The following is a 17379-nucleotide window of genomic DNA, read 5'->3' on the forward strand; positions in this document are numbered from 1 at the left end:
GTCTGCTTCTTCTGCTCGTCTCCTTTCTTCTTCATTACCTCAAATACTGATAGTCCTCCTTGATGCTTATCAGGTGCCCGTGGCCGTGCCCTTGGAGGCGTACACGTCCCCTCGCCCTCGGCACTCACCACGTCCTGCTGGTAGGTGCGAGGCCCCGATCCCCTTCCCGACACGATCCGTGCTGGCTGCTGGCGTGCAATCAAGACGAACGTTCAGGCTCAACTTCGCGGTGGGGTCCAAATCCTCGCTGCGGCTGTCAGGCAGCGTCCTCGCTCCCTCTCCACAAAGCCTGCGCGTCACCAGGCATGGAGGGAAGATGTCGGCGCGGCTCGCTCCTGAGGGCCGGCTGCTGAGCCGAACCGAGCCGAGCCGAGCCGAGCCGAGCCAGGCCAGGCCGGGCAGACCCGTCCCAGCAGGCTGCCGATGGCCGCAGCCCTGCGAGCCCGGCTTTCCGCCGGCCCTGCGCTGTCCAGCGCCTGTCCCCGCGGAGGAGCGGCGCCAGCAGGAGGCAGCCTTGGCCGCCTCTGGGGCAGCCGGGACCGGTGCAGGGCTCCCGGGGCCGGGGCTGCGGGGCGCTGCGGGGCGCTGCGGGGAGCGGGGCCCGAGCTGTGCCCGCTCCCCCCCGGGGGGGGGGCCCCGGGCCCGGGCTCCGCACCGGGGGGCGGCGGGCGCGGAGCCCCCCGCAAGGTGCGGGCCGGGCCCTGCCAGGGCGGCCGGCGCCGGGCCCCGCTCAGGAAGTGACAAGCGCATTTCCTCCCTCCTCCTCCTCCTCCTCCTCCTCCTCCTCCTCCTCCTCCTCCTCCTCCTCCTCCTCCTCCTCCTCCTCCTCCTCCTCCTCTCCCCGCCAGGAGGGAGCGCGGCTCGGAGCGGCGCCCACAGCCGGCCCGGCCGGGCCGCGCCGCCGCCACGGTAAGAGCCGGGCCGGGCCGGGGGGCGCACAAAGGGCGGCGGGGGGGGGGGGGGGGGGCGGCAGGACCTGGAGGGGACCGTGGGGACACGGAGGGGACCGGGGGGGACACGGGGGGACCCCGCCCGCAGCCTCGGCTCCCGGCGGAGGGCGGGCACGGCCGGGCGGGGGCCGCGGCACGGCGCTGGGGATGCCCGGGGGGGGGGCCTCGTAAGCCCCGCGTGTGCAGGGCCGGCTTCTACGGCTCCCCACGCCCGCCTCAATTAATTAGGGTTGTTCATTAACCCCCCCCCCCCCCAACCGCCCGCCCCACCACGTGTGTCCCCCCTCGGTGGGTGGCGAAGCTCCGGGACCCCCGCTCCGGCACCCCAGGGACCCCCACAGCGCCTCCCCGGGCCCCCCAGGACCCCCGGTCTCGGCTCGCTCCGTAGGGCCTGAGGGCACTCATCCTGCGGCCGCACAGCCCCGTGCCCCGGTGCTGGGCAGCCGAGGTGCTCAGCCCTTAGCCAGGAGCTGCGGGCCCGGCGTGCAGGTGGCTGGGCGCCACGAGATCCCCGGCCGAAACGGTGCGTGGCGCCTTCCCCTCGAGTCCCCCGGGCGATGCCAGAGTGGACGGGCACGGCGTAAGGCTACCCGCGGGCTGCCGAGGTCGCCCCGGCTCGCGAGCAGGCTGTGAAGGCACCGCGGGCTCGGAGCATCCCTGCTGCGGCTCCTCCTTGCCCACGCGCGCTGGCAGCCCCGGCCCTGCTCGGCATCCCGTGGGCCGCACGGCGCCGGGATCTCGGAGGCAGCTGGGCACCCCTGGCGTCACGCACGGTCCCCCTCGGCCAGCCCACCCGTGACACTGGTTGGGGCACGCACTGAGGCTTGGCGGAGCGAGGAGGAAGACGACGAGAAAAAGCAGCGAGAGGAAACCAGCCGAAGCCGTCGGCCGCGGGACTGCGCCCTTCTCACCTCCCCGGAGGGCTGGGGACGTGTCACGCCGCGGGGCCCGCGCGGCCCGGCCGCCGTTTGGTCTTCAGTCCCCCCGCATCCAGGCTCTGCGCTTCCAGGATCGACCCGGAGGAGGGAGGGAGGGACGGACGGCTCGGGGAGTGCTGCACGTGGCCAAGATCTCCGCGAGCGGCTCCAGCTCCTCTTGCAGCGGGCGGACGGCCGCTGGGAGGGCGAGCAGCGAGAGCTCAGCCTGCCGGATCCAAAAGTTTGCCTTTGCGTGTAGGAGCGGGGTAAATCAGCGCAGGGCACAACCCATTGCTGCGGACGGGATCCAGAGCTTTATACGTGGAGATCAAGCAGACCGCGAGACAGATCCGGCATTGATTTAGGCTGGCTTTCAAGTATGGATGCATGAATTAATAAATACGTGTGCATAAATATGCACGCATGCAAATAGGTGAACATATACCAACATAAATCCCCAAATCTGCTGCAGTTAATTATGTGCAATTAATTCCTTCTAGTATCAAAGGCTTGTTTCACTTTCAGCAGGCGTGCTGGCAGAACGAGGCGTGCAGCTTTTTGCCCAAACCCCTGTGTTTCGGCGTAGAACCCGTGCTGGGGGGGGGTAGAGGAGGTGATGGAGGGGGGAACGAGGGGGGTTGCGCAGTTTGTCCCTTTTATGGCTGCTGGTCCACTTCTGATTTCTCAAGTGCCAGTTGTGTGGCTTGAGGCTGTTCTATTTTTCCTTCTTGTAATGTACAGAGCTTCTGTTTTTGTCCGTCCCCAGCAGGATGGACGTGCTTTGTGCTGTCCTCGTAAAAACTCGGGTAAATAAGAGGACACCCCGGGCCGAAAGGCGCGATCTGGGTTGTGTTCCCGTCCCCCTGTGGCGTCACACGGCTCGCAGGAGCACTTTGCTGGGTCTGGTCCCGATGAGCTGGGGCAGGGCAGGCGCTGGAGCGGCGGGGCTGGAGCAGGCAGAGGTGCCGGGATGCTCGCAGCCCTGGCACGGCCCCGCGCTCACCCGGCCGCTCCCGTGGGGTGTACGTAGTTGCTCCTGCCTCGCTCCTCGGCCAAGCCGTCGGTGGCTGAGTTAATCACGCTTCTTTTTGCTCCTTGCCCTCCCGAAAGGGGTTGGTGGAGGAAGAGGAAGCAAGCCTGCCGGCGTGGGGAAGCAGCAGGCAAACAGGCGGGGGGCCGCGCCTGCCGCGGGTCCCACACGTGCCAGCTGCGATGCTGCGGGTCGGGGCAGCGGTCACTGCTCTGGGGCTGTTTGCGGCACTGCTGTCCCCACCGCCGGGGCTGCGTGCCTGCTCCTCATGCTAAATTTGAACTAACTGGGTGAAGAGAAGGGGGCTTTCGGCCCTGCTGCTCCTCCGCTGGTCGGTAAGCAGCTCGTTTGGCGGGGGGCTGATGGGCGGCCGCCCCGTGGGACCCCCTCCTTGCCACCCCGTATCGGGGGGCTCTGGCGTGGCCGCCCGGCTGGCATGGGGAGGAAGGCGAGGTGCTGCCCAAACCCCCCCAGATTCGGGTGATTTCCAGCCCAGGGAGCGAGGGCTCATCCAAACCCCGACTTCTTCGCGTGCTTACAAGATGGAGCGCTGCGGTGACCCGTGCGCTGCGAGTGCCGCAGGCGGAGAGATGGGTATCGGGTGTTGCAGAGACACCTAATCTCCTCATCTGCACTGCTTTTCACCCTTTTCCTCCGCCCCCCGACGAGTCTCTGGGTGCACCCGTGGCTCCCGAACCTCCCTGTTGTGCCGGGCCGTGCCGCGGAGCCCGGTGCCGGTGGTGATGGGGGGCAGCCCCTGGTTGGATCCGCTCCCACAGTGCTTGGGGGAACAACTCCTCCGCCCCGCGGCACCTTATTTGGGAGGGTGCCGGTTGCAGAGGAGCAGGCTCGAGCCCTAAATCTCTCATTCTGTGCTCCAGCTGCCCTGGTAACAGCAGCCACGCCGTATTTATGAGCGAGGACTTCACTTCCCCAGGGTCACGCTCCGAGCCCGCAGTCGCAGCCCGGCTGCCCGTGACCCAGCTGTGTGCTCGGGCCAGCGGCGCAGGACGTGAGCGCAGGGAGCAGAGCCGCGGGCTGCTGTGGTTTTCCAAACTTCTACGAGCTGGCTGCCTTCAGGGAGACCAAGTTCCCAGGCAGGGGCCTGTGCCTGAAGCCCCGCCAAGCTGGTGCGAGCAGGGGCTGCCGAAATCTTCGCTCACGGGCGGGTGAAGCGGGTGTCGGGAATTACAAAGCTAACTGCAGTTAATGCATGCAGAGTTCCTCCTGGCTCCGGGTAGCTGATCCTTGAGCTGCGAAGCTTGCAGCGTTTGGTGGGGTAGGTTCGTCCGGTGCTGTAGGTCCTGCATCTGCCATGAGATGCGCTGGGTGCGTGCGAGCTGGGGTGTGAGGAGCTCCGGCGGGCTTTGGAGATGTGCAGCTGCGGGGCGTGGGTGCCTGGGTGGGCAGACGTGCTGGTACCCACGGCAGTTCGGCTCCCTCATCACTGTATTTGAAGTAAAGCTTAAGAAACGGGAGAGCAGGTGCCAAAAATACGTGCTGGTGAAGGGTCTGGGTTCCCTAACCCCCTGCTCCACAAATAATACAAAGCCCGAGGCAGGCTTGGTGGTAGCTGTTGCTTTCGGAGGATTAAATGTAGCAGCGTCGGTATCGCCCCTCCGCAGCCCGTTTGAAGCATCCCCTGGGCTGCGTCGGTCCCGATATTCGTGGATCCCGGCCGCAGCTTTCGCTTTCAGCAGCCAAAGGTTCGGCTTCGCGCCGTGCGGTAGGTACGGGAGCGGGGCGAGGGGAGGGTTTGACTTGGTGGCTGCTCTGCGCTCGTGTCTCGGTACGGCTCCGAGGGTCTGTAAAGAAGGAAGCCTGGCAAAGTGTGCGGCTGGGAAACCCGCCCCTGTCCCTGTTCGGGGCCAGCCCCAGCGAGGATGCAGCAGAAGTCTCAGGGCGGCAGAGCAGAGGCAGGGCTTGGTGCGCAGCGCCGCACCGTGCTTGGTGCTCTGGGGACTGGGGAGCTGCACCCCTCGTCCCGATCCTAAACCCAGGGACCCCTCGGGGAGACGTTAAAGCACCAAATCCCCGGGCTTCTCCCCCGCCGGGAGATACCAGGGGCGTAAAACTGCATTAATGAGGATGACTGGCCTTGTCTTTGCTTGGGATGGACGGACAGCACGGGACAGACGGACAGCGCGGGTAGGTCAGGCGGCTGTAGCAATTCCGCGTTCCAGGCGGAGTGGGAGAGCCACAACACGCGGATGTCCTGCAGCTGGCGTTGGCGTGCTGACCGTAACGGTACTGCAAACAGCCTCGCGGTGTGCTGGGTGGTAGCGGTGGGCGCCGTAAAACAACTTGGGGGATGTATCGCTGACCCCGTTAAGGCATGCAGGTTTTGTCCCGGCTGCTATAGGTGAACCCCGCACGATATTTTTGAAAGGACAAGCTTTAATTCTATTAAGCAGGTGCCGAGCGCTGCTGCCGCCTGGAAAAGCTGAGCATCCGTTATGATCACGGAGCTACAGAAAGCGTTAAAAACACCTCCCTTTGCTTTTTGTAGCCGCTCTGGTAGCTCAGAGGAGAGATCACCCCGTTACCGGCCGTCAGCTGTGCCGTAAGCGAAACGCGGCAGCGGCTGGCACCGCTCGTGGTTGGTGAAGATTTGCAGTTCCTGGTGGCTTCGGTTGGGACCGGGGTCGCCCGCGCGTGCAGCCGCGCGCGGTTTGCTGCTGCTGCTGCCGGCGGTCGTGGCGCGGGAGACTCTGGCACGGTCCTGCGAGGGTTTAAGGTGTGAATTATTTGGAGCCGGAGGTGAAGGAAGGTCTGTGCTTAGTGCCGGCTGCTTAATGTCAGCCCAGGTTTCTCCTGGCGACAGCCACGACCGGCGTTTGGCTGTCTCCTGAGCGCAGCACCTAAATACGCGCTGACCGGCTCTCCCCGTTGCGCATCGTTCCTGGTGCCCTGCCCGTCGCTCTCGCTGCCCAGCAGTGCTGTGAGCGGGGCGTTTGCTTGTTCCTAGTGCCTCTAAAAGCCCCCGTATCTCGTTTTCCACACCTCAGCTAACCACAGATTTTTTTCTCTGTGCGCCTCTGCTCCTCTTCCTGCTCCTACAGATGCCGAGGTCTGGAGTAAGCCTCTTCCCCAAAAGGGAGGAGGGATGCGAGGAGAGGATCCAGGTGCTGGGAGACTTCGGAGGGAAAAGTTGCAGAGCTTTTTCCCCTTTACAGCACGTTCACGCTGCCGTAAATGGCTTGGCACCCGGTGGGAGGGGAGCGGTCATGCCCCGTCCCGCTGGGGAGCTCGAGGAAAGCTGAGCAGGATGCCGTCGATGCCAGCTGAAATAAAACCAGGTTTGCGTTTCCATTTACTGCTGGATTATTTTTTTTTCTCCCGTCTCAGAGACAGGGCTCAAGAAATGAGGGCTTTTACGGGTGCCAGGCTGTAGCGGGGCTCATCCCCCCCCCGGCATCCCCGCTGGATGAGGCATCCCTCCTCCTGCCGGTGGGAAAATTCTCCTCTGTGGGTTTCGCTTCTCCAGGGGACCGAGGGCTGTAGGGGCACGCTGCTTTTGGGCAGCTGCCCCCGAAAAAGCTGTGCCCACGCTGGCAGCAGCTCGGGGGGGGGGGGGGGGGGCCACGAGCGTGCGTGCGGCGGCGGGGAAATGTTCCCCGCTCCGGCCCTCGGGGAGCCGCTCGAGGAGCCAAAGCTACGCGAGGTGTGGGCTATACGTGCTGCTGACACCTTACGGGAACGGGGAGTGTGTTAGAGCAACAGATTGGGTATTGTTCCAGCTTCGCGAATGTCTCCCGGAGATATTAAAAACACCGGCTGAAACCTAAGGCCGAGCTCTCCGCGAATGGCTCCGTGGAAATGTTGCCGAGCGCGCTCGGGTGCTGCCCGGCTCTGATTGAAACGGGGAAACACAGCGAGCGGGTGTTCGCTTTGACTTCTTCCTCAGAGGGAAGGACTTCTTTTGAGGGAAGGGGAAGCGTCCTGCAACGTTCCCCATCACCAAATGAAACCGTCCTGCCCACCCCTTGGTGCTGGCGGTGACTTTGTGGGGCTCCCCACTGCGCAGCAGCGGGAAACAGCCGATTTCCCCCAGAAACGGGGATGCCCCGTGCCCACGGCTCTGCCCACGGGTAGGGGTGACGCTGCCAGAGCCCGACCCCGAGGCAGGAGGCTGCCTGACCCCGCTTCTTCCCTCTGCGCACAGCAGCGGAGGTGCTGCTGGGTGTCCTCGGGATGGGCTCCTTGGCAGCCTGCGCACGTAGGAGCCGTCTTCTGGTAACAGCTTGCGGGGTGTTTAATGAACCCGAGGAAAACAAGAAATGCGAAGGCTGCAGGGCGACGCAAGTTTGCTGTTCGGTCTGCCAAATCCACGCTAATTCAGACACCGCGCAGATGTTTGGCTCCTCTTTCATTAAGGAGATTTATGCAAGAGGCAGGGCCGGGAAATGCGTTTCCAGCGGGTTGGAGCGACGGAGGTGGCAGCGGTGGCACGGGGGTGAAGGTTTCCTGGCCCCTTCCCTTTGGGGATGCACCGCTGCTGTACCCTGCCGAGGAAATGTCGACGGCAGTGCATGGACGACAGCATCAAAATGTGCCCTTAGGTCACTCGGAGGATTAATAAAGGCAAATCTGGCTGTTCTCCCCCCGTCCTTGTGTACATCCAGTATTTCCCTGCTTTAAATCCAGACACTTCTGTCCCCTGGTCCCTCAGGGGCTGTCAACCACCACCGATCCTCCAGCTCAGCCTCGAAAAAGGGAGAGCCCCGACCTGCTAACCGTATCCAAACCCGGGACCGATGGTGGCCTTCTCCTGGTGCTGAGCAGGGTCCCCTGCATTTCGGGGCAACGTGTCCCAGACCTCGCGGGTACCTGCGCCGTGCGGGGCTCTCTGGCTGTCCCCGAGGCGCTGGAAGCGTGGCGGTGCCATCGCCGCCCTCCCTTTGCCGTGCAGGACGTGCCTCTTGTAGGGACCAGGAGCTCTGCAGCCAGCACGGCTGGGCTGCCCGAGAAACCCCGCTCGCCCTGGCCGTGAGCAGGCGGACGTCGTGCTCGGAGGTAGGTACTGAGGTGGGCTTTCATGCTGTCTGATATCATTTATGTTTGAGAAGTGGCTCTGTAAAAACGGCACGGTGGGACCCTGCTTAGCACCTCTGTCCCAGACGTATAGGTTGTATAGGGGCAAACAGCACGAGGAAGAAACAAGAAGTGCTTTTTGTGCCCGTTTACCGGAGCAGCTTACTGCGGGCGGCAATTAAAAGTAAACCTGGGCTCTGCTGGCTTGTTCAGCACCCCTGGTTGTTAAGGTTAAGCAGCCAAAGCAATCCTCAATTCAGCAATTCCTCAGCTTTTGGGAGCGTGGCCAACACTCACAGTGTCTCCCAGACCAGTGCAAATTCTTGTAATAAATCTCACAATTGGGAAAATAAAATAAAATTGCAGAGGTGAGCTGGTTCTTTGCCCCAGCAGGCTGGTCCCGCTTCAGCTGCTCTTCTGCGGAGACCACCTCGGTCCGGCTCCCTGGGCTTGCTCAAAATAAGCCCCAGTCCCCAAGTAAGGCGTTAGGCAACGGCTGCGGGTTTGCTCCAGGAGAACGTGCCATCTTTACAGCCATTTTTCTGGCTAAAAGCAGCCCTTAGGGTACGTCCAAGTCGCCCACGTGGCTCCATGCAGAAGTACTGGCAGCATCTCCTACCAGGGTGGCGTGGACCCGGGTGGCCACGGGGCGCTTGCCACGGCTGAGCAGGTCCGTGCCAGCTCGCCAGCTGGGGACTGTCCCTCTGAAGGCGTTTCGCTGGTCCCCCCAAAAAATTTCTGTGCCACACGGCGCTGAAGAGCCCGTGTGCAGGAGCTGGACCCTTCTGGGTTTTGCCTCCTGCCGTGCACGAGGTCTCGTCCCCCCGCATGGCCAGTTGCCACCTCTCGCCTGGAGCCCCTCAGCCCCCCGGTGTGCAGCTCTCTCCTGCCAGTCGCTGTTGGCAGTGACTAATTCTGCTCTCTTTTCCTTTTCAGTCACCAGGGAGGAGGAGGCAAAGTCACCGCAACACCACTTCCGTGGAGCCGAGATGCTGAGGCAAGGCCCCACCGCCCCGTCCTTTCTCTGCGTTTGTAAGGGAGTCTTTCCCCTGCCACTCCTATTCCGTAAGAGCAGGGGGGCAATAAAACTGATGGTTCCTTACTGAACTTGACAGTGTTTAATTTTTGTTAATCGCTCCTATTGTTTTGGTGAGATCACACATGGGGGTGCGATCCCAGCTCTGTGGGTCTGGGCGTGCGCTGGGACTTGGGGCTCCCCCCGGCGGGTGTTTGGGTGCCTGGCTTTGGGCTCCGGCCGCTCTGATTTTTTATTCACTTAGCAATTCATTCGTGGCTGTGGGCTGCACCCTGGCACGTCCGCGGCTCTTCGTTGTGCGGGTCCACTCGGACCAGGTTGGGTGGCTGCAGGGTGGATTCGCTGCTCGTGGTGAGCCGCGGGCTCCGGCGGTGAGCTGTTAATCATACGCACAGAGACGATGTGGATCACGGAGCCACGCGGACCTACCCGAGCTCCTGACATCTTAAACACCACCAATTGCTGCTTCCCCCTCTGCTCTGCCGGCGGTCAGAAACGCGGAGGGCAGGCGAGTCTTTTACCTATTAATTAATGGCGAACGCGCATCGTTGTCTCGTTAGCCCTGGAAAAGATGGGTCTGGGTACAGGCAGCTGGCAGAGGAGGGCTGCTCGTGCTCCTGCCTTTGCTGTTTTCTGGCGTTTTGGACCCGTGGTTGAGGACTGGGGTCCCGAGAGCTGGTGGAGACCCCGCTGAGCCAGGGGCACAGGGCGAGGCAGGGGAGCGTTGCCGCCCCTTTGCTCCGAGGCTGGGGAACCTGGGGCAGCTTGTTCCTCGCCATGCACAGTCCTCCGGTGGTTTTTGGAGAGCGGAGACTGATTGTCACGCCCTGAACGGGATATTTTGCATTTATTGGAGGTTTTCACCTTGTAAATAAAAATATTTACTGGTGACGTGGAGGAGTGAGAAGCTAGACAGGACGTTTTGAGGAAGGGGAGCGAGCTGCCCAGAGCTGAGCCCCTCCAGCCTTGCTGCAGGAGTCAAGGCACTGCCCGAGAGAGGAGATGAGCCCGAGCTTGGCTCTGTGGAAATGCCAGGCCGCAAGGTTTTTTTTTTCTGAATTTGTAACACAATAAATCTACAAGTTGAAAATGTACCTGCTGGTATTATTTAACTGTACCTGCTGGTATTATTTAAATGTACCTCTGGGTATTATTTAAAGCAGGGTGAGACAGACTGTGCAACGGGGAGATTCAGCATAGCCCCGAAATACCTTAATCAAAGGGCATTCTGGGGACAGAGGACAGTCAGCTCCACCAAGCGAAGAGTTTTTATTATATGGACACCATCCAGTGACTGGGCAAAAAAAAATATTGCTATCTACACATTTAATTCTGCCCTTTAAAATATACTTGTTGTCCCATGGGAACCTTCTGCAGGGTTGTTGGTTCTGCTCTATAAAAAGCCCTAAACCATGTTTTCTGACTGCAGTAAGCAGTGTGGGCTCTCCCCAAATTCCTGTAAGTCACCGACAGACCTGTGGTGTTTTGGAGAGGATTTGCCCACTGCCTTGTGCAGGCGCCCCAGGTTTTGTCGCAGCCGCTTTGCACAGAGGAATTCTGCTGCATGTAGCAGGAGGGGAATTGTAGCCTGACTGGTGCGAGTGGGAGGGTGTTAGCGTGCTGGAAATGTGCTCAGAGTTTGGACGGAGTGACTAGGTTTGCTTCTTCAAACGTGTGGGTCTAAAACCGTGTTCAATGAAAACGTAAAATAGACGTGAAGTGCAATTCGGTTCATCGCGGGACTTTATATCCTTAAGCGAAACTTAGAAATGATGATTTATTCCTTTCCCACTGTAATTTTTTTCGAAGACCAGTGTTCAGGTGCTGTGATGCTGCCCATAAATCAGAGCTGAGGGAAACCTCGTTCCCTCTCTGCAGCTGCGGAGGTCGCAGAGGCTGCCACTCAGTGTTTTGAAGGAGCACTCACGGTAAAAGCGCCCTTTGCTAACATTTTGTGATTTCACCGCGCTCGTGCTGCTCATGGATGTTCCATGCAGCGATGTAGGTAACGGAGCTGGCACCAATTTGGTTATTTGGGGCTGTTTTGGGTAAAACCGGTGCTTTTCCTGCGAGCTGAGGGGAACAAGCATCTTGGGGCGGCCTGTGCAGCGGTGGGGGGCAGGAGCCTGGTTCAGGATGCCTCCAGCACTCCTGCTTGCTGGTCATTGTGATCTCTTTTCCGTTCGGACTGAGACGGTGAAAATACGTTGAGGCCAGCAGGGCTGATGAGCTTTCAGCCTTTTTGGGGGGTTAAGGAGCGCCCCCAGCAGCTCCCAGCCTGTGTCATCCCCGTGGCCGTGGCCCAAGTCTAAACTTAACCTTGGCTGAAGGATGAAGATAGTCTCTTTATCTGATGGCAAACGAGGAAATACATTTCTTAAAATAATTAATGGTCCCTGAAGACTATCTTTTTATTAGCATCCGTGTGTGTGAAAGCTTCTGCTCTATAAATACGCGGCGGTTTCCTGCTCGCAGCGCAGCGCTGACAGGGAGACCGTCCCGAATGGGCTGCCGCCCCTCGGAGCTCCAAAATCACGTTTCAGTGGAAAGTTCTGCCTGTTTTTTTAATTTTTAATTACCATTTATTGGCGGGGGGTGCTTTAAAAACCCCACTGAGTGGCGGGGAAAACAAAAGAGCCCGTGCCTAGAGGCATGTCCTGGTGCTGGTGGGACCATTACTGGGGGATGCTGGTGGAACCACTGCTGGGGGATGCTGGTGGGATCACTGCTGGTGGGATACTGGTGGGATACTGGTGGGATACTGGTGGTGGTGGTGGTATTCCTGATGGAGATGCTGTGGGCATGGCGCTGCCGTGGGAGCTGCTGCCCGGGCTTGCCGCCATGCCCGGGTGTGCATAGCAGTCTGCTGCAGCAGCATTAATCATTACCTTAGGGAAAGATAATTATTTGTGGAGAAATCGTAGCCCGTTAACAAGGAGCCGTGCTTAACTGCTTTCCTGCTGCTGGGAACACTCATTTGATCCCGAATTCCCCTACGGCCGCCTTGCCGGCAGTGGCCCCGGCGCCCTCTGAAGCACCTCGAGGCCGGCGCGGGCGAGCGTCGCTGTCACTGCGTCAGGTCCAGCAGCAAATGTGGCCAGAAATGGGCCAGCGTGGCCCAGAAAGCTTGAGGTGGAGGAAGGGATGAGCCTTGGCTGTGGCTCAGCTGATGGAGCTGAAATGGCATTCCCAGTGACAGTCCCAGCGGTCCCAAGGAAGAGATGGGCCTGCAGAGACAGGGCCCTGGGGCACCGTGAAGGCCGTGGCGACCTTGCTGTGAGACACCGGAGTTTTGGCAGCGAGTCTAGCACCAGCGTTGCGTATTTACTTCCCCGTGGAGCTATTTCCGTGTTTCCTTGCTGCCAGGCGCCTTTGGTGTGTCCCCGTTTGTCCCCTGCTACGTGCTGGTGCTGGCAGCCCTTTTTGGAGGGCTTGTGTTCGCTCCGAGCATGCAGGCCCAAGCCTGGGGGTCCGCGTGCCCTGACAGAGGTCCCGTGAGCTTTTGATGCTCTGAAATACTTTGCTTTTTGTATTTGATGGTTTCCGCGTGGTTGTTGGGTTGCCCAGGGGTTTATGGCGACGCTACCAGTAAATTGTATGTATGAGGCAACCAATACCCCAGAAGAAGCCAAGTCCATACCACGTGCCATCTGGAAGGGTAAATCTTTGAAACCTGCATTGATTCCCCATCCCGGCTCTGCACTCGGGGTGAACTTTGTCCTCACGAGCCCAGAGGAGGTGGTTGCTCTTCACCAGCCAGCTGGCCTTTAAATGAGCTACTCGTAACACCGGCGCGACCTCTAATCCGAGCAAACATGAAAAAGATGATTTACGAGCTGGAGAGGGAACCCGTATCAGTTTGTAATGAGGTTTAATGCTCAGCAGCGTGTTCTCAAGTATTGTCCTTAAACACTGCAATTTGGTTTTGACTGCGTGTCCCCAGATAAGAGCTTCATGCTCTTCGGATCATGCAAATGGTGGTTTTGTTTGTTTGCGTTAACTGCAAGGCAACAAAACAGGGAAACAGGATTAGAGGGGCGATTTGGGAAGAAACACTGATTTCTATAATCAGATTTGAATCGCAAGCTGTCTGCTTCTGCAGGGGGGTAAATGTATGGGAGAGGATGCCGGGAGGTGAGGCAGGGCCGGGTGCTCGTGGCCAAGGCTGCGTGGTGCTGTGTGAGCACTGCTCGCATTTTCCGATATTTGGGAATTGGGCTCCTCGTTGTGCAGCCCCGACTCAGCTTTTACTGCCTAAAGCTGCCAAGGAGATAAGGGAGGATCAGGAGACACTGTGTGGCCCTCAGAATGACGGGCAGGGAGCTCTCTCCTTCCTTGCAGGCAGCTCTGTGCCCTGTTCTGTCCCCAAAGGGGCAGGAAACGGGGAGATATGGGGGTGGCACGGGACATCCAAGGGGTTCCCAAAGGTATTGACGTGGAAGTGGCTGCTTCTGCTGGAAATCTGCTCTTGGTCACTCTGCAGGCAAGGGCTTCTGTGAGATAGCCTCTGGGGCTTTAGTGGGTCCTTGTTCTGAAGCCTCAGCCTCTCCGACACAGGGGCTGTGGGTTCCCTTTTTCAGAAGAGAGAATTAAAAAGAAATTTGTCTTTATTTGCTTGTCTGAAATACTCCTGTTCTTCAGGAGTATGTGCTCCAGGCAGCTCCTGCAAGTGCCGTGGCACAGAACAGCTTTGAGCTGATCGGGTGCCGAGGAACGCCAGCAATGCTGAAGAGCCTAAAACAAATACTCCTCACCCCTCTCCTAACACAGCCCCTTCGCCCCGTGCCTTTGGTCAGGTAAGGTGCTTCAAGTCCTCCTCTAAACCTTGTCCTCTCTCCCTTGTGCCTGCAGGGAGTCACCGGCGTTCGGCCGCAGCCCCCCGCTGCGCTCAGCCCTTTTTGGGGGAAAATGCACTGAAACGGGAGCTTCGCCAGACCATGGCTGACGGCGACCTCTGCCTGGACTCTGATGGACTCCGACGCAGGACTGCACTACCATGGTGATGATCTTAACCAAAACCCGGGAAAACAAAGGTGCTGACTCCGTAACATGCAGGACTGAGCTGGTAAGCCTTGCGAAGTGTTCGTTGATGGCTCTGCTGCTGCCGATAGCTTTGCTGTAGCTTTATGGTGTGCTTTCTCTTTGTGCTGCAGGGCCAGATCTTTAGATCTTTTATCAGCAGTGCTCCACTGGTTTCTGCTGGGCTGCATTAATTTCCAAGGAGCAGGCGATTAGCAAATGATTGGAGTGCCTTAACTTTTGCATATGTGCATTTCAGTAAGCATGCAATAGAATAAAAAGTAAAATAAAATCAATGCCGTGAATAACATGGGTTAGAAGTTGCTTTACCCAGAGCGAGCAGATGCCCGTCATTAATAGGAGGATGAGCAAGTGGGGAGCAGGATTAAGGGGGAGATGGCAGAGGCCAGGGCTGTTAGCTAACAGGCTCCCTGGCAGCCGGGAGGGATGCAAACCCAAACGAGCTGGCAACAGAAAAAAAAAATGGGGCGTCAAAATAAGTAAATGATGCTGAAATGGCAGTGGTATGAGAAGCAAGGCCAGGGTGAGCTGGTGGGGTGTAGGGCAGAGGGTGAGGGATAACGCAGAGCCATCCTATAAGGCACACGGCATGGCTGGCCGTGGGTGTTTGTACCTCCAGGAGAAATGGTCACAGTCGGAACAGAAAATAGTCCTAAAACTGTTCCTCACAGGGTGCAGAGAGCCCCAGATAAGGATGCTCAAGAACACGGCAGGAAGCATCTGTCAGGATTAGCCATAGAAGGGCATTTTGAGCCTAAAAGCAATGTAAAAGCCCGAGTTTGCTGGGGATGAAGGTCTGTCTGGCCAGGCTTCCTGGGCAGATAGCGCAGGGTGCTGGGTGGTGGAGGAGGAGGCGACCAAGCCAGAGGCTTCAAAGGCTGAAATATGGGAAAGAAAACTGTTGATATATGAGGAAAGTGTCAATGCTGCAGTGTTGGCTCCTGCCAGGAAGGCAGCATCTCCTGCGAGGGGGCACACTGAGCGTCAGCTCTGGTCATGCCCCAGAAAGGTGTAGGAGCCTGGGCAAGGGTCCTGTCCCTGCACATCTCCCCAGGGAGCTGCTGTCTGTGCAGGAGGACAGTTGGCTGCATAAAGGCTGGAAAGTTTCCTCTCCACGTCGCCCAGTGAGCAGGCAGTGCTGGGAGGGCTGCGGAGCTGCACCACCAAGCTTTGCCCTCCCTTGCTTGCTGGGTGCCTCCCAGTGCTGTGTCAGTAGCGCAGCTGGCTTGTCCCGGCAAGACGTTCACAAAAAGTCTGATCTAGCAAAGAAAGCGGGAGTGTTTCCATTGGCTTCAGGGGAACACCAGAGAGCAAATCCTAAATAAAATAAAGGTCTGAGCAGCAGGGCACCATCGCCAGCTGAAGACCCACGGACTCGTTGGTTGTTTTATATCCCAATCTGATCTTAGACTAAGCTCTTACAGAATGGTCATTATACTCAGTGTGAGGCATACATCATTTGAAGATGTTCCTCTCCCTTCCTCATTCGTGGGCATTAGCTTGTCTCTGAGCAAAGCCTGCAGAAACACGCTGTCAAAAATGCTGCTTTTCCTGGGGTTTGTCCCATTTCCATGGTTGCTGCACTTTGGCCACTCTTTGGAGACAGCTGCACGTCCTCCTTGCCTCCTGATTAATTTTACCTGCCTTTGCTTAAAAAGATGGTGACTCGCAGATAGAAGTATCTTTATTTCACCTACAAAAGTGGCACATTCTCCAAAAGAGGTGACGGACCCTTACTCACCTTCTTCTCATCTGCAAAAATTATTGCTTTCTGCCTCCACATCCCAATACCTTCTGTAGGGGCAGCATTCCGTACGTGAAGTGGGATTGTTTTGTTGGATTGCTCTGCAGGGGCTGTGCCAGCAGTTGGTATATCATTATTATTATTATTATTATTATTGTTGTTGTTGTTGTTGTTGTTATTATTATGTGAGCATGCAAGGTGTAAAAGATGAATCAGGAGAGAAGGTGTGATTGTGGTGGCCTAATTCCAGATAAAACACAGCAGTGGCAGCGCAGATGGACGCGGAGCGCATGCCAGCGCTTTGCTCAGATGAAGTAAAGCCTCGTTCAGAGGGGACGGAGCTGCCAGGACAGACAGTTCGGAAGCAGAATATGGGTACTTTGGGGGAGAACAAAAGAACAATTAGTATGAAAGTGTGTTGTTGCGGGCATAGCTGAAATGGCATGCAACTCCAGATGACATATTGATTTATTGTATATAGAACCATCCATGCCCATTTTTAGAAGTCTGATGTTTTGTCGTACACAGTTAAGAGGAAAATTCTTGGAAAAAAAGAGCATGAAAAACCAACTGGGCTTATTTAGTGCCCATATAGTGGCATTTTTCCCTATTTTTAGTGCACATTGGCACCATCCGGATGCAGAATCCTCAGGAAAAATGCTGGGGTGAGTCTCAGAAACACGCTATATGTTTGAAAAAAAAGACATAGCTGCTCTGTGTCTAGATGGGAGACCTTCATGAGCTTGGAGTGCGTCAACCACCATTGCTGCTCCTGTCCTGCCCTGTCCAGTGTTACAGCTAAACTCCTAGTTTAGTTTCTGAAGTTTTGGGTCCTGGACCTGGCTCCAGCTGTTCCCGTGGGCAAGGACTAGCTGTAGGAGCGATGGTTTGCAAGTTCAGGTCTCAACACTGACTCTCCGCAGCATGTAATTAACCTCGATTTTGCTGAGGGAAGACGAAGGAGGATAACGTGTCGATCAGGAGGCAAGGCTGCGCCCTCGGGTGCTTCGCTCTGTCCCTGGATGGCGCGCGTCGGTTGAGTCTGCGAGACGTGAATAGTTTTTCTGGTTGTTTTCAGCACACTCCAAAGATGAGTCAAGGACCTACGCTCTTCTCTTGTGGCGTTATGGGTAAGTAGCCAAAATTTCGTTCTGTATTTCCTTCACCTCCGCTCCCATCTCCTCGACCATGTGCGGGAAGATGTACTGACCTTCTGGAGCCCTCCTAAAAATGTTCCCCTGCAGATCCCAGCAGGGGTGACCCCGGGGTACAGCCCCTTGGTGCCACAAGGTGCGGTGTCACCCGGTGTGGGAAGCCCCTTAGTGGTGGCCATCACGGCCAGGCCACCCTCTTTCCCAGGGGCGGTCTCCTGCCCTCCCGTCCGTGCTGGGTGAATTGCTTATCTCCTGCCCCGCAGGGCTTTGATAGATGTGATTATTTTTAGAATTACTTGTATTGTTGGGATTATAAGCATCTGGGGTCCGAGACTATGTTTCTCAGGGGTTTGCGTACCCAGCCCACGACCATGGCTCTGCATGATGCAAATAATAAATATATTATCACTAAAATGTTCCACTGCTTGGCACGATGTGTTTGGTCATGCCTCAGACAATAATGAAAATATCTTT

At 57.9% G+C, this 17379-nt stretch overlaps 1 protein-coding gene across 1 annotated transcript in view; it reads left to right on the forward strand.

The window, feature by feature from the left end:
- Window positions 1–790: 790 nt before the first annotated feature.
- Window positions 791–17379, forward strand: part of FAM53B (family with sequence similarity 53 member B) — a 45512-nt gene continuing 28923 nt past the window's right edge. Inside the window, exons 1-3 of the mRNA XM_035547719.2 lie at window positions 791–909; window positions 13819–14032; window positions 16830–16881. Coding sequence (XP_035403612.1) covers window positions 13964–14032; window positions 16830–16881 — 121 coding nt within the window. The 5' untranslated portion in view covers window positions 791–909; window positions 13819–13963. The remainder of the gene's footprint in view (window positions 910–13818; window positions 14033–16829; window positions 16882–17379) is intronic.

Source organism: Cygnus atratus, chromosome 7 (assembly GCF_013377495.2).
Source record: "Cygnus atratus isolate AKBS03 ecotype Queensland, Australia chromosome 7, CAtr_DNAZoo_HiC_assembly, whole genome shotgun sequence".
NCBI classification, from domain to species: domain Eukaryota; kingdom Metazoa; phylum Chordata; class Aves; order Anseriformes; family Anatidae; genus Cygnus; species Cygnus atratus.